General features: G+C 43.7%; 1 protein-coding gene across 2 annotated transcripts in view; it reads right to left on the reverse strand.

Moving 5' to 3' along the window:
- The window catches only part of LMCD1 (LIM and cysteine rich domains 1), a 57,939-nt gene extending 32,382 nt beyond the window's left edge, over positions 1 to 25,557 (reverse strand). The window contains exon 1 of one of the 2 annotated variants that reach the window (XM_082683176.1): positions 25,386 to 25,557. In XM_082683176.1, the coding sequence (XP_082539302.1) occupies positions 25,386 to 25,427 (42 nt within the window). In that variant the 5' untranslated portion in view covers positions 25,428 to 25,557. The remainder of the gene's footprint in view (positions 1 to 25,385) is intronic. The other variant, XM_082683177.1, reaches the window with a different exon arrangement.
- Positions 25,558 to 27,174: the final 1,617 nt, after the last annotated feature.

Below are 27,174 nucleotides of genomic sequence, written 5' to 3' on the forward strand. Positions count from 1 at the left end.
CAGAAACAGTGTTTCAAACAGGAGATTCTGGTTTATAAACGGTAGGTTTCTCTGATGTGGACTTTGTCTCGGATGAAAGATGGCACAGTGGCGGCTCACAGTGGCTCACACACAGTAGCTGAGAAAAGAGCTTAAAAGGAGCCATTACTTTAAAAAAAATGGGTTCCTAGAATGTAGCGTCTATTCTATCATTTTTCCTGAGGGGTGATAACATGTTTTGACTATTTTCTTTGGCTTGCGAGAGTGGGATGTTATGGGACTGAATCCCGTGAGGGATTTAATAATAAAAGGAGTTATTAGCTCAGGCCAGGAGCCCTGGGGACACAAGGGCTGGGGGGCAACAGGGCCTCCAACCCACTCTGAGCATCTCTGTCAGGTGACGCCCCCGGAGAAGTCTTACAGGAGGAAGATATCACCAAGAACAAGGAAGGACAGGAACGAAGAAGGGAAGAGAAGAAATGCAATATGGAGTTTAGGAATGAGTGCGGGACTTGGTGTTAGACAATGGGAGTTCTCTTCCCATATGTAACTAGGTTTCCTCCTCGGCAAAAAGGTTTTCCCTGCCCCTTTTTGCCTCCACAGGGCTGTTGTGAACATCGAGTCAGATTAAAAGGTTGTTCGTAAAGTAAAATATTTACCGTTGTTAAAAAATTATCCAAACTATCCAAAATTATCCAAACATGAGGCAGAAAAGTGGTGGCACATCCTTTGAGTGTCATATGGCGGCAATAATCCCCTCAAGGATTATCTAGACATATTTATTTTGCTGTACTCCAGACTTTGTGAAGCTACATGTTAACTTAGAGATTTTTGTCTGGCAAAGACACAAATACAAGGAGTTTTTGTCTTTTGAAGTAGATAACCTGGAAGATTATGGTTTATTGTCCCATTGGACATCAGTTACATACCTAACCCATCAATCTTGTCCTAACATTAAATTGCCTATAAATATACAACCCCCTCAAATGCTTTTTTGAACTGGTCTAAATATTTTGCTGATTACTTCATTAACTAATGAGTTGAATAAAATCTTTACTAAATTTTATTTTGTATTTGCACAAGAGTCATGATTTTATGTTTTTAGAAATTCTATCTTCACCCCATCGCATGTCCTCCTGACCATCCTTGGGTTTGCTTTCTGAGCTAGGGTGTTCTGAATATTGACAATAAATTCTATTCCCAGGTCAATCACTCTAACTCGTCTTCTACAGGTAAACTCTACAGGCATATGTGTCATTAAAGATTATTAGCCAACATGCTTTGCTACTTGAAAACAAACCCTTTTCCCCCACCAAGGAGAGAAGGCAGAGTGAGGGCAGTGAAGGGTGGGGTGCGGTGAACTTATGAGAAGGTCGTGAAAAGAACTGCCTTCATGAACAAAAAACAATGGTCCCAGAAACTCCAAAATGTGTACAGCTTAACAATCCATGGAGCGATTTTATTTACTTAAGCATTCCCTTCCTGGACACTTGACAACCCTGTGAAGTATAATCATTATTCCTAATCAACAGAGGATGCATGACAGTCTGAGAGAGAAGAAGCAACTTGTCCATTCAGAATGGTCTAGACTGGAGATCCTATAAGGAATGGGGGAGGTCTCCTCATTCTACCCTCATCTACTGGGCTTGAAGCAAAAATGTAATAGCTTTCTTAATGATTCTGACTGTAACTAACATTTACTGAGTACACCTATGTGCTGGGCATATGCCAAGGATTTCACAATATATATGCTTGATGAGAGGTACCTTTAGTGACTTCATGTTCAGACGAGGAAGCAGGCCCAGAGAGGTGAAGCCTCTTTTCCAGGCTCCAATAGCTAGTGAATGGTGAAGCCAGGAAGTGAAACCAGGCTAGTCTTACTTCAGAGCTGTGCTCTCATCTAATCTGCCATGGTATTTTCCACTAAGGGTATAGCACTTGACAGTTTACAAAGTGTATTTACATTCCTTATCTCACTTGGTTTTTCCAACAACCTTAGGATGTAGACACTTTGCATTTGGCTCATGGAAAAAAAAAAAAAAAGAAACATGCTCATAGAACTGATGGGATTTGCTATGGCTCAGGACATAATTCACACTCATGTCTTTGGAATCCAGATCCTATGATTCCTACCACACTGGGAGTCTCCAGACCTCAGACAGCCTCCTACGAGTCTAGCCTTGACTCTGGGCATCAGGCCATTTGGATCCAAACAGAAGGGACAGCATGTCTGTAGGAGTGGGAGGTCCCAGGTTAGGGCTGAGGGCAGCAGGACAAGGCCATGATCACCTTGGTCCCAAGATTTCTACCATCCAACCCAGTTCTGCTAAATAAACTATAGTACAGATTTTTAAGGCAATGGACAGGCTTCAGGGGCAGCTGGAGAGGCAGTGGCCAGAGGAGAAAGTGAATCAGAACCACAGGCACTGCTGTGGCAGAAAAGCACCAAGGCACTGGCTTCCCTCCAGTGAAGGACAAGCCTAAGTGAAGGACAAGAGGTCATGTGTGTTTAGTACCAGACCAGGGAGCTGGAGCTCAGGCTCCAACTCCAGGACTGCAGGTGACTAGATAGACAGTGGCTTGGGATCAGCATGCTGAGGACCATCTTTTAGAAACGCTGCCACTTAAGAAAAAAAAAAAAAGAAGAAGAAAACCCTAATAACAAAGAAGCAAGTCATTTCTGGATTTATTCCCAACTCTTAAATGTTTATATTAAGGATACTAGCACCCATCTCATTCTGAAGTTGTACTGAGTTGCCTTTAAAGGGATAAATATTGTTGAGTGTTAGATGTCACAGGGCTCCTATGATGTGATCCACTGCACTGGGCCAAATGTATCTATTTCTACTTCCTTATCATCTACTACTTCTACCCAGATTCTCTTTCCAATCATCTGAGCCTCTTAGACTTCTCCTAAATATACACTGGGGTTTTTGCATGTGCTCCTCTAAGCCTCAGAGAGCATCACCCCCACCCTCTCCTAAGTCCCATCTTTTCCATAATAAAAATAATTAATAGCAGCTGTAATGAGTACTAGGCTTGACAGTTTTCTAGTCATTGTACTGTGCTTGAGCTCAGGCAATCTTACACTTCCTCTTTGAGATCGAGGTCCTGTGGTGGTTCTCAAGGTGTGGTCCCTGAGCAGCACCTTAACAACTTGTTTGTTCAGCCCCCTGACACAGATACTCTGTATAGGAACCAGCCATTCCTGTTCAACCCCCCGACCCCCACCCCCAGTGATTTGGATTGTACACCTGAAGTCTGAGAACCACTGATCTTTGTTGGCATCCCCAGGCTGTGTAGGAGGTAACCAAAGGGAAACTGATTGTCTTGGTTGGCCTGAGACTGAATCAGACCCTGAATGCAGGACTTTAGTACTGAACCAGGAAAGCTCTGGACCAACCTCGATAAGCTGGTCTCCCTAATTAAGACTATTCAAAGAGGTCAAATTAAGGTGCTGGTGCTTAGATTTGAAGCCAGTTCTCTCTGAATCCTGATTCTCCATGTTAATTAAACCAGTGCACTATAGGTGATGCCAAGAAGCCTTTCTCAGACACGTCAGTGGAGTTTACACTTCTCAAAGAACTCTTATAGCTTTAGAATTACAAATGCAATTGGCGCCAGGAATTAGAAAAAGAGTGTGCCATGAGTTTGTACTTTAGTAGGGGGATTTGGCCTGGTCTGCGTCTGTTTGGAGGCAGCATTTCTCAAATTAAGCAGACACACTGATTAGCATAAAGACCAGCCAGGCTCTAGCTAATATGAAGATTCTGGTCTCACAAGGCTGGAGTAAGCCTGATATTCGATCGTTCTATCGACCTCCCAGCAGAAGCTGCTGCTGCCAGTCTGGGGACCACACGTGAAGGAACAAGGGGCTACATCAGTGGTTCCCAAACTTGTCTGCACATTAGAATTACCTGGGGAGTTTTGCCACTTCCAAAGTCCAGGCTGCATGCTGGAGCAATTTAGCCACGCTCTGTGGGGATGGGCCACAGTCTGTAGTCATTTTGGAAGTTCTCTCTGCTAATGCACAGACAAGTTTGGGGAAAAAATGGGTCTCCCCATTGTACCCTCAGCCACTACAATGTGGACCCTGAGGCTCTCAGCTCATTGGTTCGACCTCTCCTCCCACATTCTACTTCCCGACCACCGTTCCCTCCAAGGGGGGTTTTTAACAGCACACCTGACTTGGTTTATTTCATTTTGGTCCCTTCTCTGGCACAAGCCCTCTTCACAGGCTTTCATGCCAAATGGAGGAACTCTCTTAACAGCCAGACAGAAGGGAGACCACAGCCCTTCCTCTGCTTCTAAATTTCACTGGCTGGCTGGCTCCCTGAGGGACTCACACTGATGCTGAGACCCTTTGTCAGGCCTGAGGTCAGAGGTGGTCCTCCCCAGCCCAAGTAGGGACCGAGAGGTCCTGTCAGACAGAGGTGCCCAACCTAGGACACCTAAGGGTCAGATGGTCACATACAGCATTATGGGAAGTTGCCTCCCCCTGCCCACTGCCCCCCACCTCCATCACCTTAAGAAATGTGATTGATGCATTTGGAAAGTGACCCAGCTGGGAAGTATAATGAGAGTCTTACATTCCCCTTTCCAAACAAAAACCCTATGGTCTTTACAAGGTCTGGATTTCTGTTTTTTGAAGCTCCCCAATGATTGAAAGAATGAGTTGTCAAATAGCCTTACAAAATCTTAACAGAGTAATGAAATCAGTACACTAACCAATACAATAACGATCCATCCTTGACATCAAAATGACATGGGCTGCCCTTCCTGAACACAAACCCTCCATGTGACAAGTCCTGTACGCTACCAGAGGTGGAGATGGGGGCCCAGGAGCTTAGGGATGCTGGCTGAACGACACAGACTCTTTCCAATCTGTCTGCTCTTCCACTCAGGTGACTTTGGGCATCCCTATTCCATAATGGATATTTATTTTCTTTTCATGTAAAATAGGTGTTCCTTATCTTGCTCTCTCCAATCTCAGGCACAACTACTGCTCTGTGTTCGTCTTCTGGCTTCTGGCTCACTCCCCTCCCTACCGATGCTTGTACTCTTGCCAGGGAAACCTCAAGCCAGGGCTTCAGTTTGTGGCCAAGAAAAACCCTGTTTCCCCAAATAGGAGATGAAAAGTGGGGTTTGTAGCCCCAATCTTGGAGGGTTCTTTTATCCTACCTGGCCTTAAGATGGCTAGCTTAGAATATGGTACGCCGGTCAGAGGAGTGAGCAGATCAGGTCACTGGCGGTCTTGTTTGAATTTCCATTCTGCACTGGCTGACCTGTGCTCTCTCTGATGCCATGCAAATTAGCCATGGAAACAACTTACCATAAAGTGCCTCCTAAAACCACAGCAAGTCTCGCAAAGGTGGCAACAAAGACGGGGTCCACATCAGAGGTTCTGTCTGGGGGCTCAGATATTCTTCAGGGTACTGTGTGTGGACACAGATGTGTGTGCAGATGTAGGTGCAAAGAGGTGTGGTACATTACCAAATCTACTGTTCCTATCCCAGGGTTGCTCCTTGAGCATTTCTAGTCTTCTGTCTGGGCAAGCACAGATGTAAGGAAATCACTTCAACTTAGATACCCTTTTCCTGAATTGTGTAACAAGGATAAAAATGCACAGACTAAACAAATTGAGATTAGCCCAACTGATCTCGTACTCAGAATTCTATGGATGGAAAACTTGTTCTTTTCCCTTTTTGTTTTTAAAGACCAACCCTATTTAAGGCAACAAAAAATGAAAACATTTGGTGGGTGATAAGCTGATGGCATAAATGCTTGAGTTGTCAGTATTTCAGGGTACAGATTCGATTATCTTTCCTATTAAATGGTTTGTGTGTATTAAATTGATTCCACGGGCCAGCTGTGGTTGACAGAGTTAGTCTGATGGATTTAGCCCATGATGTCAGGAGTCTCTGGTGTCCCAAACAAAGTCTCAAACAAATGTCCAACAAAAGAGTACTTTTTACTCTCTATAAGAAGTGTTGGGTTTTTGTTTTGTTTTGTTTTTTTGGTTGTCCCCCCAACTCCCGCCCCCCATCTTCTGTCAAGATAGTTTGTCATGCTTGACTCTAGGAGAACTTGTGTTTGGGCAAAATACACTATGTTCTACTTACTATTCTTCCTCTCTCAACACATCATGTCTCACAGGTAAAATTAAGTTAAAATCAGGACAGCCAGCAAGGAGTAAAAATTCACAAAATCCCAGAACATGCTGTTCCATAGTGTATGAGTAATTAGCAGAATGCCTGGTGGTCCCAGCCTCTGTGGCGTGGTGAATAAGGCCTGTCACTCCTGGACCTCCCCCAAGCTGTCCCCGAAATGGGTCCCAATCCCTCTGTTCAGGCTCCTTGATGAACAATGCCTGTGGGGAAGTTCTGAAAACCACTGGTCAGTTCCTCCTACCACTTCTTTGGGAAACTCTCCCCTCCACCCTCCCCTATAAACTCCTAACCACCATGTAGGACCTGTTGCTCACCCATCCACATGCGTGCAAACACACACGTGCACACATCCACACACATGCGTGCAAACACACACGCACACACGTCCACACACATGCATGCAGGACGGGCACACACAGTCCTCTATGGAACAGTTCTATACTTGTCATCATTTGTTTGGTTCTGTCTTTCCCTTCAGGGAAGGAAATCATTGGAGGTTCCCAAGATTCACGAAAAGGGTTAATACAGCTATGGAAACTGAGTAGAAAAGCAAATCCACATGTGGAAAGGGAACTATGAAATGAAAGGTTTCTCTGTTTCAGAGCCTGCTCTACCCTCCCTCCCTACCCCTCCCTCGTTCTCTTCCAGTCAGCCTTTACGGACCTGAGGCTGGTTCCAGCAAAGCAGGAATGCCCAGACCCAGGGCCATGAACAAAGTAGGCACACAGAAGTCTGCCTTTGGGCAAGGGCTGGTCCCATCCTTAACCCGCTGCATCCTATCTCCTCCTGATTAGAACGAGCTATTGCAATCTACTTCCCCTGTTGGCAAGCCTGGCTGGCTGAGACTGTTAGTAATGTCTGCCTCCTACCGCATCAGTACTTGGCATAATGGAGCAGACACCGTGAGCGCTCCACTAGCCGAGATAGGGGATTATCTACCCCTTTTTCTTTCCTTCCAGCCGCCTTTTCGTAAGTTTACTCTTGTATTTTTAGCACTTTCTTCAAAAATAGGCAAAGAAGCAATAAGACTCAAATCAGTACATTTTCCAAGGGTTTGCGGCTCTTGGAAAGGCCTGATGTGAGGGACCTTCGGACAGAGGAGCTAGGAGACAATTCTGGTCTCCTTTCCCACTTGGCATCGGCCAGAGCACTTGAAGGTGGGCAGCCTTGAAATAGTCATAGAATATCTCTTATGGGTGGCTCAGAGAGTTAAAGCCTCTGCCTTCGGCTTGGGTCATGATCCCAGGGTCCTGGGATCGAGCCCTACATCGGGCTCTCTGCTCCGTGGGGAGCCTGCTTTCTCCCCGCCCCCCTGGCTCTGCTTGCTTCTCTGCCTGCTTGTGATCTCTGTCAAATAAAAAAAAAATTTTTTTTTAATCTCTAAAAAAGAAAAAAAAAAAAGAAGAATATCTCTTATCTTTCAAAGGTAATGAGGCTGGAGTCACTTTGAGAAAGAAGAGTACAGAACAAGGCAGAAAGTTCCAAATCCTAAATTGAGCAATTGATGGCTGGCATCCTTGTGATGGCTGTACATGGAAAATGCAGGAAATCGCCTGGCCCAGCTCGGGACTCTGACTCCTTTGTTTAACACTCTTTTGGCAGAGCAAAAATGATGGTGACCAAAGGAAAGAGGAAACCAGCCTCTGGGCCACCAGCTTCTTGCTGACAGCTAATGGGTACACATGGTTGAATCCAAAGCAGGTCCACAAATTTTACGTATAAGGGACTCTGCTGGACTGAAGTGATAGGATTTTTAGGACTGAACTAAAATTTTCCTTTGACACCAGCTCCCTTTGAACTACTCACAGGCACTTCCCAGGCTACCATGAAAGGAGTGAACTACACAAAAGTGAAAGACGAAACCGTCCTTTCCTGTTCTTGAGAATTACCTGCTTTTAGACAAGTCAGCCCATTGTTTGAGGGGCACCCTGCTTATTTGAAATAGGAATAGGAGGAGGGTCCTCCTACCTTACCCCACGTCCAGACTTTTTAGAGATCTTCTGAGACCACTAGGTTCCTAAAGTGTGGGCCTTGTTTTCATTGACTGTGCAAGAGATTCCCGTAGTGCAAGAGTGGGACATGGCATTTCTTGCCAAACTGTTTCCAGAGGCTCCAGTGCTATCTCTTTTAAACTTGTCTTTTTTCTTTCATGGACAGGCCCTGCCAGTTCTTAGGAAGATGTAAGTAAAACCACTAGTCTCGCTATGAGCCAGAAGTTATCCAACCCTCTCGGGAATTTTATCAGAGATTTACCAAGTGGTTTGAGGGAAGTTGAGATAAAAGAAAATAAAGTCCTTGTAGGGTTTCTTGACTCTCCCCTCCCCCCATTTCCTAAATGAGAACAGGCTGTTGGTGTCCCCAGGCCTAATACCTTCAGGCCATACTTGGAAATTAAAATCCAATTGGCTTCTTGGTTCTTAGGTTTCAGTTTTTAGCACACACCTCCTCTTGGATAAGACTGTCAGTTTGAGGCAGGCAATACTGAACTTATAAACCTCCCCAGTTTTATATGACCCTTGATTTTAGTGGCCTAATGTCTTAAGAATGTCTTCCTATAAGGATGTTAATTTGGTGTGTGTGTGTGTGTGTGTGTATACGTGTGTCTGAATTCTTGCAGCATTACTGATCTAAGGATAACACACTTTTATTGGAGATAATTTTAGAAATGGAGAGACTTAGCAAACCAACTTGGAGAATTTTTAATCTTGCTTATCTGAATCTTAATATCATAATAGCATGTGTGCCATGTAAAAATATAGCACTGTTATTAAAAGTCTGGAGCCTTTGCTTATGCAAATGATTCCTGGTGGGAATCTCACACATAAATTCTTAGATAAGCTTATGACAATGGAAACCCTGAGACACACGCATTTCCTTAAGCCAACTTTGGTGCCTGGATATTAAGAAACCACTTGTGTTTTGCATGCCTCTAGCAAGACAGTTTCTCGGTTTAAAAAAGTACCCTTCTTATAAATGACTTCCCTCTTCTTTTTCTTCGCTATCATGTTTGTCTGTCTTTCTTTCTTTCTTTCTTTCAGATTTTATTTATTTATTTGTCAGAGAGAGAGAGAGAGGGAGAGACTGCAGAAGCAGGGGGAGGGACAGGTTCAGGGATAAGCTATGGGATGGATCCCCACTGAGCCTGATAAAGGAATCGATCCTAGGACCCTGGAATCATGAACTGAGCTGAAGGCAGATGCTTAGCCAACTGAGTCACCCAGGTGTCTCTACCATCATATGTTTTTCAAATATTTCATCTTTTCCTTGATTTTCCCCTTCATGAACTAGTTGTACATAACTTTATATAGTGCGATTCTATGTTTACGAAAATCTGATACAAGGAAATCATAAATTCTCAGAAGTGAAAAGAGTATTTAGGTCACACTTAAAGAGTATTTAGGTCACATTTTTCTATGCCTAGTTTTATGAATCAGCAATTAGCAGATGGTCATTCACTTGGCAAATATTTCATTTTCAAGGACTCACCTTTTGAAGCTCATCTAACACAATTAAAATGTAAAATCAGAACTCCAGAAGCCAAGTCACTTTCCAGAAAATTATCTCTTGAATAATTTTAGAATATTCATTTAGCCACATGGCCCAGGAAAGATGCCATATTCCTCTGGGATATGCAGTGCTTTCTGCTTCCAACACTTCTCTCTACCTTCACCTGACTTCTATTTGTCTTCCAGGTACCCCTCTCACGTGGTCTTAGAAAACCCTGTATTTTATACTGTTTTGTAGTACTCATCACGGTTGTAATTATCCAATACTGAATATAACTCTTTAATGACATCCTTTCCTGCTAGACGGTAAGCTCTAGTGGGGCAGGGTCCCCATGTATCGAGTTTATTCCTTTACCACCAGTGCCTCAGACACTGCCTTGCACATAGTAGCGCCTCAGTGAACATGTATGTGTTTGACTAGCTTCTTTTATAACATTTTCATTTTTGCCTTTGATCAATGCTTCATCTGTTTTACGGGAAAAGCTAATGCAAAATAGGTATCCTTCATCTGAGGCCGATGCCTACGGGAAGAGATGGAAAAACAAGAATGGCACTGATTTCCTATAGTTTCTGGGATTTTAGCCTCCCTTGGTTGCCCAACCCTTCCTGGCCTTCCTCAGTGGCTCCCTCCTCCTCTCAAAGGTTCCAGCACTGGTTCTGACCTCCTCCTGATTCTCAACATGCTTCTCTCTTAGCATCCATCCATTCTGATGGCCTCAGCAGTTCTCTGTGGCTCTCAGTGTTATCTGCAGAAGTGTTTTCAGCTCTTGGAATCTCTTCCTGGGTAGACTGATGGGAACTGGATCTCACCTTTTTTGCCACCAAACCCGCTGGTTCTCCCCGGTTTATGGTATTCCTGCCCGTCCATTCACCCAGACCTGTGGTCTGAATTCTGGTCAGTTGTTCAAGGCAAGTAGACATGGAAAGAAATGCTCTCCTCTCTGGGCAGAAGCCAGCGTTTCCTCTTTGAGGGGCCCATTTCTAGTTTGTGCCATTGCATCTGTGGTGTACCCCCGAAGGTAAGAGATGCTCCCAGGATGGGAGAGCCATTTTCTGAGACTTCTGGAAGGCGACTCACCAGAGAGAGAAAATCAGACTTCTCTAGAGCAACTCAGAATGTAGCAACTGCAGGCTTCTCCATGAAACAGAATATATATAAGCACGGGGAAATCGAAAACTTAGGCCAGCCTGAGAGTTGCTAAGCTCTGTAGACTTTCCATGGCGTTTTTAGTCTTGGCTCATTGCTTTGGAATATCCCTTTATCCACTCTTGCCCTTGAAAGGATTTGTTGGCGGGGCACTGGGGGAGAACTGTTCATGTTGGAACTGGAGGAGTTGAACACAAGTCCTGGCCGCTTTATCATTTACCCGTGTGACCCTGGTGAGCAGTTTCTGCTCTCTGAACCTTGATTTTTTTTCACCTTTAAAATGGATCATAATTCCTACCAGCTTCATGGAGGTATTGTGAAAATCAAATAGGACACTGCATATAAGATGTTGAGAAAACTATAAGGTGCTATAGAGATCAGGGGTAATTGAATATTAGATGTTTATGAAACCCTATGTTGCTGCTTCATGAATTCTGTCCTCAATATGCCATCTGTGTGATTATTTTTCTTTAAATAAATTACTTAAAAAACTTATTTCTTTAAAAAAAAAACCTTTCCCTCTAAAATGTATTAAAACAGAAGGTAACCATAAAAAATACAACAAATATGAAACAACATCATTAAATTCTAGCTAATACCCTTGTCTTTTAAAAGGTCCGAGCCTGAGGGCTACTCTCTCATGTGGCCCATCTTTCTGGAACCCTGTAAACATGTTACATATACATAAGAAATGGCATAGAGGGAAGAAGGAGAGCTATGGATTAAACTTCCTTCATTTAATTCATGTTCATCATCTAGCTATGTCACCACGGCAATTTACACAATCTCTCTGAATCTGACTCATCTGTAAAATGAGATTTCTGTAAACATTAGGAAAACTGTGTAGCACGGTGCTTGGCCCATGGCCTGTGCTTGGTAAGTGCAGTTAATATGCCTCGTGCAAGAGCAAAGCTTCTATTTTTGTCCCTCATTTTAAGGGCAGAACTTAATGAAATTTTTTGTGTTGTTGCTTCTGAGGAGTATGGAGTGACTAATTAAACTGAAGAGAAAATTTGGGGCCATTTGTCAGCTAGCAAAGTAAAGAGGTGAGTTAAAGTGATTAATGGGACCACCCAGATTTTAGAAAAGTGGGAAAAACACCAACCAGCAAAACAATTTCACCCAGCAAAATTTTGAAGAGACCCCACCCTTTCAAATGAGTGTCCATGGTGTCCAGGACTAGGCTAAAATTATAAAGCCTATGAGAGGTGGTGATATTAAGTACTTTTTTAAAAAAAGGAGTGCCAAATCTAAGTTTTCGGGAAGAGAAGAAATATGATGGGTCCAGGGCCTTCTCAGAATTTCTTGTACTTCAAAGAGCATATACTTGGCAGTGACTCCCCTACTTTCCTGAGTTTGGTCAACGTGGCTGAGGGAAGGCAAAACTCTTAAAATCTACACAGATGGAACTTTTCCACTGGCCCTATTTTGGTATAAATATTCATCAAGGACTAGAAACTTAAAGTCGATATGGGTCTGAGCTATAAGTGGTTTGGACTAAACTTCAGCCAATTTTCAGTCGTCCTGCTGGCTCTTGTCTCTCAGGAGGGCCAACTCTCCTGAGATGCGGCTGCTGTCGTCTAGAGGCCTGAGCCAACTACCTCCCGAGACCATGGAAATCACTGGAGTTTGTTCTCAAGAGACTTCCAGCCAGAAAGAGGGGGGCCTTAAGGGTCAGATGAAGGTTCAAGTCAGTCGTTTGAAGGAAGGAAACAAATCAAGCCTTGGCGCATTCACTATCCTAAGGCCAATCCTTTCATAGGCAAGTCTGCAGGAGGATAATAAAACTTGGAACCAGACATTAAAAATTCAGAGTCTGGTTTGGAATAGTGCCTCCCCCAACCCTCTCACTTTCATTTCCTTTTCATCTCCCCATGCTTCCTGTATCTGCCAAAAAGACTCTCTCCCATACCTCTGTCCCCACTCCTACTATGCCAGTTCTGATCTTGGTCTATAGGTCCAAGGTTTTAGATTAAACCACATGGGTAAGGATACCACTGAGGGGTGCTGGTCTCACTTCCTCTATTCCAGGTCTGTCTTGTGTCCTTTGCACTCATGTTCTCTCTACCCTTTTCTACCCTCTATGAGTTCTTTGTCCATACCAGTTTCCCAAAGTGATTGTATCTTTTTAAACACTTTTTTAAAAAGATTTTTTTATTTGAGAGAAACAGAGAGAGTGCACACACTCATGCGTCCACATGGGAGAAAGGGCAGAGGGATAGAATCCTCAAGCAGAATCCCCACTCTGCATAGAGCCCCACATGGGGCTCAGTCTTGTGATGCAGGAGATCATGCATCAAGCCAAACCAAGACACTTAACCAACGGAGCCACCCACATGCCCCAGCAAAGTGGCTGTATCACTTTACATTCTTCCCAGCAATGTATGAATTCTAACTGCTCCACGTCCTTATCAACACTTGCTATTGTCAGTATTTAATTTTATTACTCTTCTGGGCGTGCAATGCTATCTTATTGTGCTTTTGTGTTTTTCTGATGAGTAATAAGTTTGAATATCTTTCCCTACACTTAGTGGCCATTTAGACATTTTCTGTGACATGGCTGTTCAAATCTCCAGCTATTTTCTTTTTAAATGGGACTGCTTTTTAAAAATTTATTTAAATGAGTTAGTTATATATTCTGGATATAATCCTTTGTCACATATATGTACTGTGACTATTTTTGTGGATTGTCTTTTATTTTCTTAGTGGCATTGTTTAATGAAAGTAAGTTGGTTTTGGTGACCAGCCTTCATATTTATTTTTTTGAGCATTCCTTCCAGATGGAAACGTCACCAGGATATAAAGTTTACATTACTTTCTTACTGCTCTTGAATTCCACACAGTAATAAACTATGATAACTTTGTGATTATTTTTTAAAGCTTTCTCAAGACATATTACCTCTGTTTGTCAAGGTTTCTTCTTTTTCTTCTTAGTCTTCTCTGATTTCTTATCACCTCCTCCTGACTCTTGCCCTTTATAAATCAGGTGCTTTACATGTGGACAAGTACTGAATTTTCATGAGTATTTATGATGTGGGTTTGGAGTTCTTAGTGCTTTAGGATTGCCTATCCCCTTCTCTTTTGCCATGTTTTTGTACTGTAAAAGCTCTCCTCTGAGAAACAGGATAGTTTGGTGGCAGAGAAGTGACCTTCCCAAATGGGTGCGATTAGGAGAGGTAAATATGTTGCTCAGATGAAGAAGGTAGCAAACTCAAGTCCCCTTGGGCAAGTCCCCAAACTCACATCAAAACAAAAACTGGGAGCTATCTGTTGGCCATCTCACTCAGCTAAAAGCTGACACTAGGTCTCCCAGAAGGCAGGAACTAACCCAGGAAACGATGCGTTGACCTTAATCCTGAACAATATGTAGGACTTAGTTACCAGAACTGGGACATTAGAAAAAAGTGGTCATTGCATCCTTGAATTGAGCAGTTAGGGAAACAGAAGCAATGGGAAAAAGTTGCAGAGAGAGAGAGAGAGAGAGAGAGAGAGAGAGAGAGATTTTTCACTCGTGATAAGGATGAACTTCTACTATTTAGAGGGGTTCAAAAAATAGATCTCTTCAGGAGGTATGCATGCTGGTCAGTGGTATTCTCAGAGCATCTGGCTGTCCTGTCCAATTCACCTCATGTTTAAGGCTAAGGATGGGACGGTTGAACAGAATAAAGTTTTCAAAGCATTTCTAAACCTGAAATGCTATGATACCTCAAATTTTTACCCCAGCTTTTCCACTAACTAGCTCTGTGACCTTGAGCAAGTCACCTGACTTGCTAGACCTGTTTCCTTGTTTGTTAAATAAGGAGAATGAACTAGGAAGAAACTCTGAGCCTTTTCTATCTCCTAAAAATTAATTGTAATTGCTGCAATATACAGTAGAAGCATTATTCAAATAAGCGTATGATGATTTTCCTTGTCAGGGCCCAGCCTGGGATGTGGAGGCTGGTGACAACAACCATTCTAGATAGTGTGACTATTATGTCTCTCCCCAAGGGCTGTTGAGGCCTGTCGGCTCTGTAGGAGGACAGACTCAAGGAAAACACAGCTTTTCCATCAAAGTTCGCCTCTTTTTAGGTCCTTGCAAACACAGGCATGATCCTCATAACTTCATTTTCCAGATAACTGACAGGGAATAATCTGGGATTTTTTTTTTTAAACATACCGTATACATATATGCTACCATATACAGCTAGCAAAAAAACAAGAACAATCACCCCAGTGGCTTTTTGACATCCAAACCATGTGTTTTTCCTTCCTATGCTTCACCTGCTCTAACACACAGCAGCGAGGAGCCCACATTGTCAGGCCAAGTGAGAACTCTGAAGAACTGTACAAGAGGAATTGTTTTGATGTAAGATTCTGGATCTCGTTAAACAAGTTCCATATTTCAAAGGGTTGACTTTCTTTCACTTATTTCATCCAAGAGTCTTAGTTGGGATTTTTCCTCTAAGTATCATTTATGGTGTCAGAGTCTAAGGGTGAATAAAACTTGGGGTGCACAAACATGCCTGGGAGATTCTGAACCATTTTCATGTTCTGCTCATATATGCAGTGTGCTGAACTTCATAGTGTGTGCGTGTGTGTGTGTGTTCCTTTCTTCCCATTGATATTGCATATTCTCAGTTATCTGAACCTAAATCTTCCTGCAAAAGTTCAAACTCCAGGGGGCTTGAGTCAGCTGGATCTCCTTTGCTGGAACAGGGAGAGTCTCAAGCCACTGTCATAAAGTTTTCTGTGTGCCACTTTGGCAGGGCCTGCTACCCTAATCACTCTCAAGTGTTCTGGTTGAGAGGCAAGAGGAGCAAGTCCTCAGATGAGAAAATAAAAGACACGTATGTGGGGATGGATGGATACATGGAAATGTACTTCTCCACAGTTCAAGATGGGGGATATTCCCCAAGTTAGAAGTCAGGTAGGATGGAGACTATACGTGTCAGAGTTGGAAAGCATAAAGCTGGACCGTGACCTGCTCCTAACAGCTCATTTATCCTTGTCTCTCAACACTCGGCTCAGATGTCGTCTCCTGGATAAGCCTTCTCTGACCTCCCAGGTGGGGTTAAGTACTGCTTCTTCTGATCTCCCTCAGTTCCACATGTACCTCTGATCAAGGTCTGTAGGCACTGTTCGCTCTTTGATGGTCGTGCTGGCTGTTCCTTTTCTGAAACCATCAGCTTCTGAGATTCTTTTCCTTCTACTTTTCCACTGATCATCTTAGTCCCTTAGTCCCTGGCATGTAATAATTGCATATATGTTTGCACAGACTAACTTCTTAAAGTGTGCCAAATTAGAAGTGGATAAGTTTCATCAAAGTAATGTTTTTATTTTCTCTACCATTTTGCTCTCATGAGCTCTCATGAGGTAAGTCCTGTTTAACAAGCAACATTATTTCTCAAGAACTGTGCTAAGAACTTAACAGATCATTGTTGGAGACAACAACGCTCAGGCCCATTTTAATGATGAAGAAACTGAGGCTCAGAGGTAATGTGGCTTGTCCAAGATAATAGGAAATGAGTGGCTGGGCTGGGATTTAAACCCAGTTTGTCTGTTCCAAGAGCCTCAGATCTCAATCCACTACAGCTGAACCTATTTATGTATATGTGTATAGAATACTGCTACGGCTTTATTTTGACAGAGGTCTTAATATATTTGGGATCTTTTGGTTGTCTGACACAAAAGCATCCCTTCTCAGAATAATGTTTTAAATGCATGAAATATGTAAGATGACAGAAAAAACCACTATTACTGAAATAGTACCAATATGTAAAAACAGATCTATGATCTAGTAATATACATGCCTTTATTACATTAATTAACAAGACTTAGCAGTGGATTTCTTGTTATTTCAAACATGGGCCAGTATAAGTGGTACATTAGACATCAATCTCAGCTGGAAAGTATTGATCTCAGGATAGGAAAGTATCAGATTTCCATTGGTATCAAGGGCACAGAGCCTATATCCAGCTATCTTTTTCTAATGTAAATGTCTTGTACAATAGCTTTTTGGTTTAAAAAAAAAAAAGTCAAGCGGTTGCTAAGCTTTCAGGGCTTTTGTCTTCATTCATAATTGAAGGAAATGCTGAATCAGAGGCTGCATATATAAGGGTGCAGTTTTTCTTCATTTACATTCCTTGATACCCTTAATTCTGTCCATAGATCCCTGCTTAAAAATATCTCCCCTCTCTGCTTACAGGATTAAAAAAAAATCCCCTTGACTTCCTCTAAAATAAGCCTCCAAATACTGGCCCCTTTCCCCCTCCCCTGTTATGGCTAGATCCCCTTAACAAGGACACTGGCTGGCCACAGTGCCAGGGCTGGGCACAGAGCACAGGAATGCCTCGGCAGGTGGACGGCTCTCCTCCAGGATGAGCGCAGGGCTGGGCTCCACTTTCCCTCCACTTCTTCCAGCCAATGGATCAGCTAGGCCAGTTATGTTGGTAGTCAGCCTCATGAATCAGTACCTGGACATGCCACTTAGTCATACAGCCCAAATAGATTGTTGTCTTAAGGGCGGGTTATGGGGCGTTAGTCAGCCAAGAGTCCTTTCTCTGTGCTTCTGTCCTTTGGTGCCCCTGCCATCAACACCATTAAGGACAGGGCCTGGGGTGTTAGGCTGCCTCTGAGGACATAGGCTGGGCACAGACAGTGTGTCCACCATCATGTCTGCCAGGCAGTTGAAGGGTCTGCTGGTTACCAGAAGCACCTGGGAGCTGCCAGGAGTTCTGCTCTGCCCCAGACTGCTCATCACTAAGTACCCTGTTTAAAATGCAATAACTGGGGTGGGGGGGGTACCTGGGTGGCTCAGTTGGTTAAGTGTCTGCCTTCAGCTAAGCCCACATCGGGCTCCCTGCTCAGAAGGGAATCGGCTTCTCCCTTTCCCTTTGTCCCTCTCCTTACTTGTTCACTCTCTCTCTCTCAAATAACTAAATATATAAATCTTTTAAATATGCAAATACTGGGAGAATTATCACACTCATTCCTTTGTTACACTGTAAAAGTGACTGGGGTTTGGTGTGGCTTAGAGGTGTGCAGTGCTCAGAAATATGAGGGTGGGTAGCAAAAGAGAAGAATTAACTGTGTAAGAAGAATTGTGTGTACATGCACACACAATACAGATGGTCAAGAAATACACAGAATCAGAACGCTGACAGGATTTGGCCTTATCTTACCTTTATGAGAAATGAATTTCATCAGACTCAAGTCTACATGGAAGGGACCAAAATTCTCTTATCCATTGTCTAGCACCCAGCACAATGGCTGACACACGATAGATGCTGAATAAATACTTGCTAAATGAAGAAATGAGTGACTATTACCTTGATTTACAAGCAAGACTTCTGAGGCTTGGTGAGGGTAAGTTCCTATCTAAGATCACACGGTTGGGACCAACGTCTGGTCTCAGGCAAGGGAAGGACCGCTTTTTAGAAGTGTAGCAACAAGCCACCCAAAGCAAATTATTGCCACTGTCACAATTTTACATATGATGCAGCTTGAGTGTATTTATGGCTAAGTCTAAGTTTAGCTACAATGAGAAGGTCTTGCAATCTGATATCTTAGAAGCCACATGTGACATGACGTAGGTAAGCTGAACTTGGTTTTCCATGCTCCAGCACTTAACTACCTATGGGACTTCCATGCTGTACTGAAGAGAGAGGATACCAGGAAGCAAGAGGAAATATTTTTTGAGCACGTACTAGGCATCCAGGTACTTGGCGTGCCTTATCTCTTCAACTATTGTTTAGATGTAGAACCATTGTTAACTCTCTTTCTCAAACAGGGAATCAGAGGTCCAGAGAGGAAAAGCAACTTGGCAGAGGTTGCAGACCCAGTAAATGGCAGAACCATAAGTCACATCTAGATCTCCATGCTTGCAAAGGCCATGTATTTAACTACTTCTCAACTGGCCTCTAAGTCTTGTGGCTGAAGCTAAATTCATAGCCAAAATGTTCACTTGACGTTCTGAAGTTTGAAGATATGAAGTTGACATGAAATCAGAGTATCCTGGGCATGGAAGTGACAGAATATAGAACACACCATTTCCTCCCACATTCATAAAAGATGCTATGAGTCCGTGCATCCCTCAGTATGTCTCCTGTAAATTCTGGATATGCTATTTCTCTCCCACGTCCCAACTGCAGCACAAAGGGACTGACGAAGCCAATCCCTAGATTCTGCTCAGCTCTTTTAAATAAAGATTCACTTGCATTTTTGTCCAAAGGTTAATTTTATAAAGAATCTAATGTTTTAAAACAGAAGGAGGAAAAAAATCCCATAAACAGATCATGTGGATTTGAAACAGCCGCCATGGGCTGGACCCTGGTACTTCTTTGTCCTTGCCAAATGGAGCCTTTGCTTTTTTCCCCCTCCGTGATCTTATTTCCTTTTAAAGCATGTCCTGGTGGGGGCTTGGCTATGTTTTGCTTGGTCCTGATTCACGTGTTATTGGGTAGACCATGAGTCAGGCTGACCAGGCATGTAGAGATACACATTCCAGAGGCCAAGCTTATCCTCAGGCTAAAATTTCCTGGAAGCTCTGGGACTGGGATCTCTAGGATTTTTTTTATTTTTATTTATTTATTTATTTATTTATTTTTGGCCAAGGGTCACTGCTTCTTCAGTAATTTTAGGATACTGTTCTATGCTTCCTGTCTGTCTACCAGCCTCCTCCCTTCAGATTTCAATTAGACTTCTAGAAAACCAGGAACCAGGAAAAATCTAGAAAGCCCTTGTTCTCTACCTGGAAATGGCTTTGACTTATTGTAGGTGACAGCAGATACCTACTAGTGACCAAGAGATACCAGAGAGGTACAAATGCCTGGTAATAAATGCTGGGCAAATTCTGAATCAGACTATTAATGTGTAGAGAGACCTTGATCTCTGAGTGAAGTGCACAGTGATAATCAGAGCTCCTCTCTACCAGATTGCTACTTCTGAGGAAAGCCTTCTTATTTTTCCTTAGAGTGGAGAGAGATTAAGTTTTGGGATCAGAAAGGCTGGGTTTGAGTTCCTAACCTGCCATCATATGATCATGTAAACTTAGTCTTAATCTACTCACATGGAGAACACTCACATTTTTGCATGGTAGTCTTTGAGGTAAAATGGGATGTGGGAAACTTCAAGCACCTCCATGCACTCAAGAGAGGTCTTTCCTCTCTTTGGTTTTTCCTTGAATTTGTCTATGCTAGCAGAGAATGAGTGAGTCTTCCTGCAGAGTTCTTAGGGGGACAAGAGTCCAAACAAATGGTGAAAGGAAGAGACAACATGTCTCTCCTGAGAAAAAAAGGAAAGGGGTTTTCTTCTCATATAAAGGAGCAGACAATGAGTAAAGAGTTGATCTGGAAGTCTGACAAAGCTTTGTAATTGTTTTAGTTCTGTTTCTGTTCTTGTGAAACCACCATCAAGTTTCCACACCAGATATTTAGGCCTAGGAACCAAGTTCAGGATTTGGCCACTGAAAAGAGTCTTGGTTCACACAGAAGACCCAATTTCTTGTTTGATGTTTTCTTTAAAAGCTATATAGAAAACATTTCTAGAATTTCTGCAGATCCAGACCACTGATATGTACAAAGCTCCAAGAATGGGTTTAGGACATCTTAAATATCCTATGTGAAGTTATGGAAATAACATAATCTTGAGAGACTCCTGTAGAAGTGGTTGGTGGCCCTGTACCTACCAAGATCATGACAGCTGCCAGCCAAATTCTCTTTCTGATAGCAACAGAAAGAGTGTGTGTGTGTTTGTGTTGGTTGGGGGGGGGGGGAGTACTTCCAAACAAAGGCACTTAAAGAACAACAGTTGTCTCTTCCTTCTGGATGTCCTGAAAAGCTGTTCCACAATTTTACTTTTAGTGGAACAGAGTTTTAGCCTGCTTTTCTGGAATTATTTGTTATTCGGGAGATAGTCTGGTGTATTGGAAAGGTCACTGGGCTGAAGGAAAAAGGAAGAATTTTTCTCATCCCAGGTCTGCTACTTCCTAGGAAAAGTGACCTGTCCAAAGTCAACTGATAAATAAATGCCTATAGTTATTAGGCTGACTCAACCTCTGCCAGAAAACCTTTCTCATCATCTATGTTTAAATGGTGTTGGATGAACACTGGGGATATAAGAACTCCCAAGGTTTATACTCATCATGCCAGATTTCTACTTTGTTATTCACATACTATTTTGAATGTACAAGTTGGAAAAAATTAAAAAAAGATTCTTTCCAAAGTCAAAGTCAAATTGAATACCTCTTCTGGAGTCCTGTTGACTCCAGTGGGCTGCAGGAGGAATTATCCCCTCACTGCTCTGCTCCTTACCTTCTCCTCACCAGAAGTGGCGGGCATGGGGGTGAGAAAGAATGATGCACCTGTGAGCCTGTGTCAATGTCCTTCCTTCTTGATCCCCAGCTTTTGCTTGACTCAGCCCATTCTTTTTATCCTTTGTTATCTTTGGCTAATTAATATGGAGAGAAGATCAAACCATAGGCCCTTCCGAAGGGAATACCTTTACCCACTGTCTGGTTATGGAATTGTGCATAGGTCCTGGCTAGGAGAAGGTCTTGGAGCCTAGAGGGCTGAGAGTAAGCCTAGAGATGGTCTATGATTAAGTCTTTCCCTGCCTCCCATCACCCCAGGTGGTGGATGCACTGGTGAAAGTCAATCCTCAGCCCCTAACCCCCCATATTCAGACATGTCTGCACAATGTGACAAGCATCTTCAATGTACAAAGTAATGGCTTCAGCATTTGTTTTCAGGGACCCTTTAAGAAGGACTTGGATAATTTCTTTCTTTTTTTTTTTAAACAAGCCTGTCTTTTGGGCCAGGTTGCTTATACACCTATGGGCATGTCTCCAATACCTTGGCTATTACGGTCTTTAAGTGACAGCTTGATATATTTTTAAGATTGAGGGAGCCAACGACCATTCTTGAGGAGCCATGTTTACATTGGATCGGCTCGCTCAGGCAACGTGCCAGCAGTGTTACACGCTGCAGGAACTGGAGGTGAAGGCAGGAAGGGTTGAAGACAGAGGGGAGGATGAAGCTGGAGGACAGGAAAGCCAAGAGGGAGGGAGTGCAGAGAAGGGTGTGGGGAGACGCCCAGCTGAGCCTGGCAATACACTTAAAATCATCATTTAATACTCCTTTGACATGGCGTTGAGGGGTGAAAAGAGAACCCTTTGGAGCAGGTCTACTAGCACATGCATAGTCCACAGTGGACATGCTCTTAGATCCCTTTGTTCTCGTCCTTTCTAAATTCCTGCAAGTGGCTTCTTAGCAATCAACGGGCCCATATTGTTGCAGAGCCTAAATTGGCTTCAGCCCATCTTCTCAGCAATCTCAAATATGGAGCTTGACCTCTCTGGGCTTCAGTTTCCTTGCCTAAAAAGTGAAGAGAGCTCCCTGTCCCCTTCCAAGCCTAAAATTCTATAACTCCATAGTGAAATGACTGGTAATCTCTGTGCCATGTAAGCAGATTTTGTATCTGTTAGGGTAGAATGAAGATGAGATCAATGTTTGGCTTATTGAAACTGAGCAACTTGCTTTGGTTCAGATGAATGAAAGTTAGCTGCTCTTCAGATGGGATATTCATAAAGAAAATTGTGTCCTTCACCAAAAGACCCCTTTGAACATTCACACACCCATCAAAATATACCAATAACAACAATAAAAACTAAGTCTATTTGCCAGCTTCTGGGCTGAGCCCTTTTTATGCATTATCTCATTTAATGATCACAGACCCCTTGGGGGGTAGATGCGGCTACTGCCTCTCTAATTCTCAGATAAGGGCACAGACTCAGACATTAATTATGGAGTACACAAGAGCACACAGCTACTAAGTGGTAGAGCTGGGGTATGAGACTCGCTCTGGATCCAAGAATAGTAGTAGCAGTATTCTTAAATATGCTTAATAAACAATAGAAGAACAAATCCACTGTAGTGATTGATTCCACCAAAAGAAATGGCATTTGGCCTTCCAGACCCTTTATTACCAAGGAATGTTGACTATTCTGTGGGAACTCTCTGTACTAGGAGACCTTCTCTCTCCCAGTAGAAAAACAAATGATGGCTCAAGAGTGGCATTTAACATAGCACAGATGAGAGGAGGCAGGTAGCTGTTTCTAAGTTCTGCCAGTAACTAGGTATATGATCCATGGTGAGTCTCTCAGTTCGTCTGGGATTGGTTAGACGATCTCTAAAGCAACTCCAGGTTTTGGATTTTATGTTCTCTTGAAGACCTTTTTATGACTTTCCAGCTGCTAGGGATTCCTCATAACCTACTTCCCCTTGGGGTTGGGGCAGTAGAGACAGTTTGTATGCCATTTTAAACCCGTTCTCATTTTGTAAGTGAGAGTCTATGAAATCGCTTCAAAATGCTTAAGTGTGATTAAGCATCCTGAAGCCAAATGTTATAAACCACCCCCCCCCTGCTGCAGATTTAAAGAGTAAATATGCAGTAAAAGGTTTTCAGCATGCTGTTGGTATGACACGGTGTTTAATCACTCTTATAACATTCAGCAAGGAGAGTTTCTCCCCAGCTCCCTTCTCTTGACTTTCTGAGTTGAAGACATTGGTTCATCTACCTAGTGGTGACTGTCCTCCTCATTGCCATCGTCCCAAGAAGTAAAAAAAAAAAAAAAAAACCCTTTCATCTCTACCCACCACATTCTTTCTCTAAGCCTGTAATTGGATCTAAATGGAAAATAAACCCTTTGCAGGCCAAGGAAGTTGGCACAAGAGGGTGACAAGAAGGGGAACATGTTCCACCTCTAATCCGGATAATCACACTCACCGATGCAAAGGAAAAATAAAAACAAGGCTTCCTCCAAGGGGTGGCTTTGGCCCTCAGGAAGGAGGAGGGTTTCCATGTACTGGGTCTTCACACATCATCTATCAATCTGCTTGTAGTAAAACCACCCCAAATCACCTCAGTTTCTAGAGGACCGTGGGGCTTGGCCCCTTTAGCCCCAAATTCTTTTACTTCAGCTGAATTTGGGGAGGCTGTTCAGATACAAAAATATCCTGGTGCTGCCACAAGTTAAAAAACATTCACGTACAAAATGTACCATCTGCGAAAACTATGGTCTTAGCTGGATGGATATTCAGTGGTTCACTGGTCGTTTATTGAGTCCTGCTGTGTATGGTATGCTGTGTTGGAACGGAGATGAACCAGAAAGGTCTGTCTTCAAGGAGTTTAGAAACATGTATAAAGAAATAAAAGCAGTGTAGGCATGACTTGTTAGTAGGTAGAAATTAACAGGTATCTTACCGAGGTCTAAAGTGTTAGGAGAATTCCATAGACTGAAAGAGGACCCGGATTCTCCAAAGAGTCTGGCAAATGTGATGGGACATGGTACCTTCCAGAGAGATGCCCTGATTAAGTTTGACTTGGTGTACACATTCAGAAGGGTCCGCTGGACTGTGTGGGATTGTGGGGAGGTCAGCTGTGTAATGGTGCAGCTATAAATCAGATGCATGAACTCTGTGCTTCTAAGTTATGTGGCTTGCATTTTTATTTTGATTCTGACATATGTTCGGGGTTTTTGTCTTTTCTTCCTCTTTCCTGTCCTTTCCTTTGTTTTTTTGTTTTTGTTTTTGTTTTTGTTTTTCATGTCTCTCATTCTATTCCACAGGTAATGGCAGAGGTCTGAGGAGGGCTTTGCCCTGCAAGAATTTAAAATGACTGCTTTGGGAGATTAACCCACAGTGTACTGCTGCTATTGTTGCTGCTGGGAGAGAAGCAGGGTCTACCATCCCCAAAACTGGAGACAAGGAAACGGAGGCACAGAAAAGTGAATTGGTCAAAACAGTGCCCCTAAAAAGTGGCAGGGCCAGGGTTTCAGTGCCTTAGGCATTCCTTATGCACCACTGCCTCCTGGAAGCAACCGCTCTAAACCCTGGGCTTCGGTTCTCCGTTGGCTTAGACTGTCTGTGTCTCTGCTCCCTTCCAGCTCACTTGTCCTCTAAGCCTCTGGCCTGTGCCCTCTCCCAAATGCATCCAGGTAAGTGGGTGTTGGAGCTACAGGCACAGCATAGGCCCCTCCTGCAGTGAATCACCCGTGACCTTCTGGGCTCCAGGCCAGATCTTCCTGAAAGGGAAATGTGCAGACCCTGGGGACAGAAATTAGTTCCCATGTGCTGGAACTGCTGCCCTCGCCAACATCACCAACTAAAGATACTGATGTGTGTACGTGTGTGTGTGAAAAACAAAACACTAGGATGACAGCAAGAGAGGAGATTTCCTTATGAGTAAATATTACCCTCCCCTCAACTTTCACCTCAATCCCAAGAGGGGTAAGGGAGGGGTTATTTTTCTTCCTACAGACAATAGGATTACTATTTTTTTTTTAAGTTCCACTTTATTTAAATTTTAATTAGCATCATAGAAGAACTAAGATGCTTTGCAAATACTTTACACAATGGTTTTTAAGACTAAGTTTTGGGGTGTGTGCCTGTTAGCTCAAATATGTACTCCCAACTGTTCTGTTTTCTGGGAAGTCTTGGAATTTAATGAGCTTCCTTCTTAGTCTAGGTAAGCCTCCGGGAAACCTGGGGGAGGGACATGGGGAAAAGGAAGAATGTAGGTAAGTACAGACAGATCGCAGCTCACCTTTTGAACTCCTTTCTTGAGGTCCTTAGCCACCTTTGCCATCTTCTCTGGTGCAGGAACAGCGCCTGGCTTCTCAGGCAGAGGCGCGAGGGCGCGCAGCGGGGACAGCACTGGCTGAATGGCCAAGTTCGCGGGCCCGGGGGGAGCTCTGTGCGCAGCCCGGCGCCGCGGGGTCCTTTAATTGGAGAGCGGGACTCCCTCTAAAACCGCGCCAGCCAATCCTCGCGGGCGCTCGCGCTCGGCCGGCCAATGGCAGCGCGCGGCTCCCCCCCTCCCCTCCAGGCGCCCTGGGCCGTCCAGGCAGCTGCGGCGGCGCGAGCGCTGCCCTGACGTCAGTGCGGCCGCGGCCCCTGCCTGCCCTGGCGGCTCACATCTGTCCCTCGAGCAGGCGGCAGGAATCCGTCCCCACGCCCTTCTCCTTTAAAGGACAACGAGCAGAGGGTGGGGAGGGCCGCTGGGCCCCCGCGATCCATTCAGGTCAAAAGGGAGAGTGATCAAACAGGAAGGCTGAGGTATTTTTAGTGAGCTGGGTCCAAAAATAAATGCTGAGCCGTGTTCCCCTTCCCACCCTTTCTGCCTTGTCCTAGGGGAGGTGCGGGGCGACAGGGGAGGCAGGTGGTGTGCAGCCCCGCGGCGGACTGGGCCTGCTAACTTTCCCAAACCGGGGCAAATCCTCCAATCACCAGACAGGAGGTGAGAGCTCAGTGAGTTAGGTGTTTTTTGTTTTTGTTTTTTTAAAATTAAGGTTAGTAAATTATTAATCTGCCTTTTCTAACTTGCTTTGTGTAAATCCTCCCATTTCAGCGAGGAGGATACGGTCCTGATTTTATAAGCGCGGAGAGGTACATCTTCTTTCTAGTTTTGGAATTCCGTCAAGTGTTATCACCGTGATGATGATGGTGGTGATTATCACTTGCATTTGGTAGATGAGGACACACTCAGGATCACCGGTCCACTGTTGAACCCTTGGTCAAGGCTTTACATCTGAGTTAGTGAGAGTGAGCAGTTACCAGGGGAGAGGGGACACATGATGGATGACAAGAAGCCATAAACTAGGAAACTCTCGTTAAACTCCATAAATTGGGCAACGGCTATCTGGACAAGCAAGATTCTATCTGTGGATGTCTCACATCTCTGGGTTGACTTGCCTGGCAACGTCTAATGTAACAAGCCTCATAAGACAATATGAGCAAGGTCTTCCCTCACTATGCCATATTGTGGGCCTGAAAATTCACATCTCTACTGAGCCAGTTCCACAGACCTGGGATCTTAGAGGCATTTTCTTCTCTGCCAGGACAAAGGACTAAACCCCAGCCCCTTTCTACCCTGGGGAGAATGTTATGACGTTTTCAGTCCTGTAACTCAACAGTGGCAGTACCCCCTGCCAGAAACCAGGGCTCAAGTGGGTTTCGGTAAAACTAGGTTGCAGAGGAGATTGAAGGGGGAGGGGGTCTCATAGTACTTCATGTGACTAATTTGAGGGGGTGGGGGAACTGCAGGCCATATTCTAGGGCTTCCTCTCTTATTGGAGGTACTTTCCCTCTTAAAGCCTCCTCCATCTTGATTCTTAACACATCATCATCTCCAGCCATCCCAAATCTTGACCAATAATCCCAAATTATGATTCCTTTTTCCCATTCCTAGAAAAGGCTTTCTGTTTGTGATCCTTCTTTTGTGGATCTGCTATAATCGATGTTTGTTTTGCTTGTTCCCTGCTGTACCCCAACACCTAGCATATGATGGACACTTGAAACATGTGTGTTAAATGAATACAGGTTGGGTTCTTGTT

The sequence above is a fragment of the Mustela nivalis genome (genome assembly GCF_964662115.1).
Source record: "Mustela nivalis genome assembly, chromosome: 1".
Lineage (NCBI taxonomy): Eukaryota > Metazoa > Chordata > Mammalia > Carnivora > Mustelidae > Mustela > Mustela nivalis.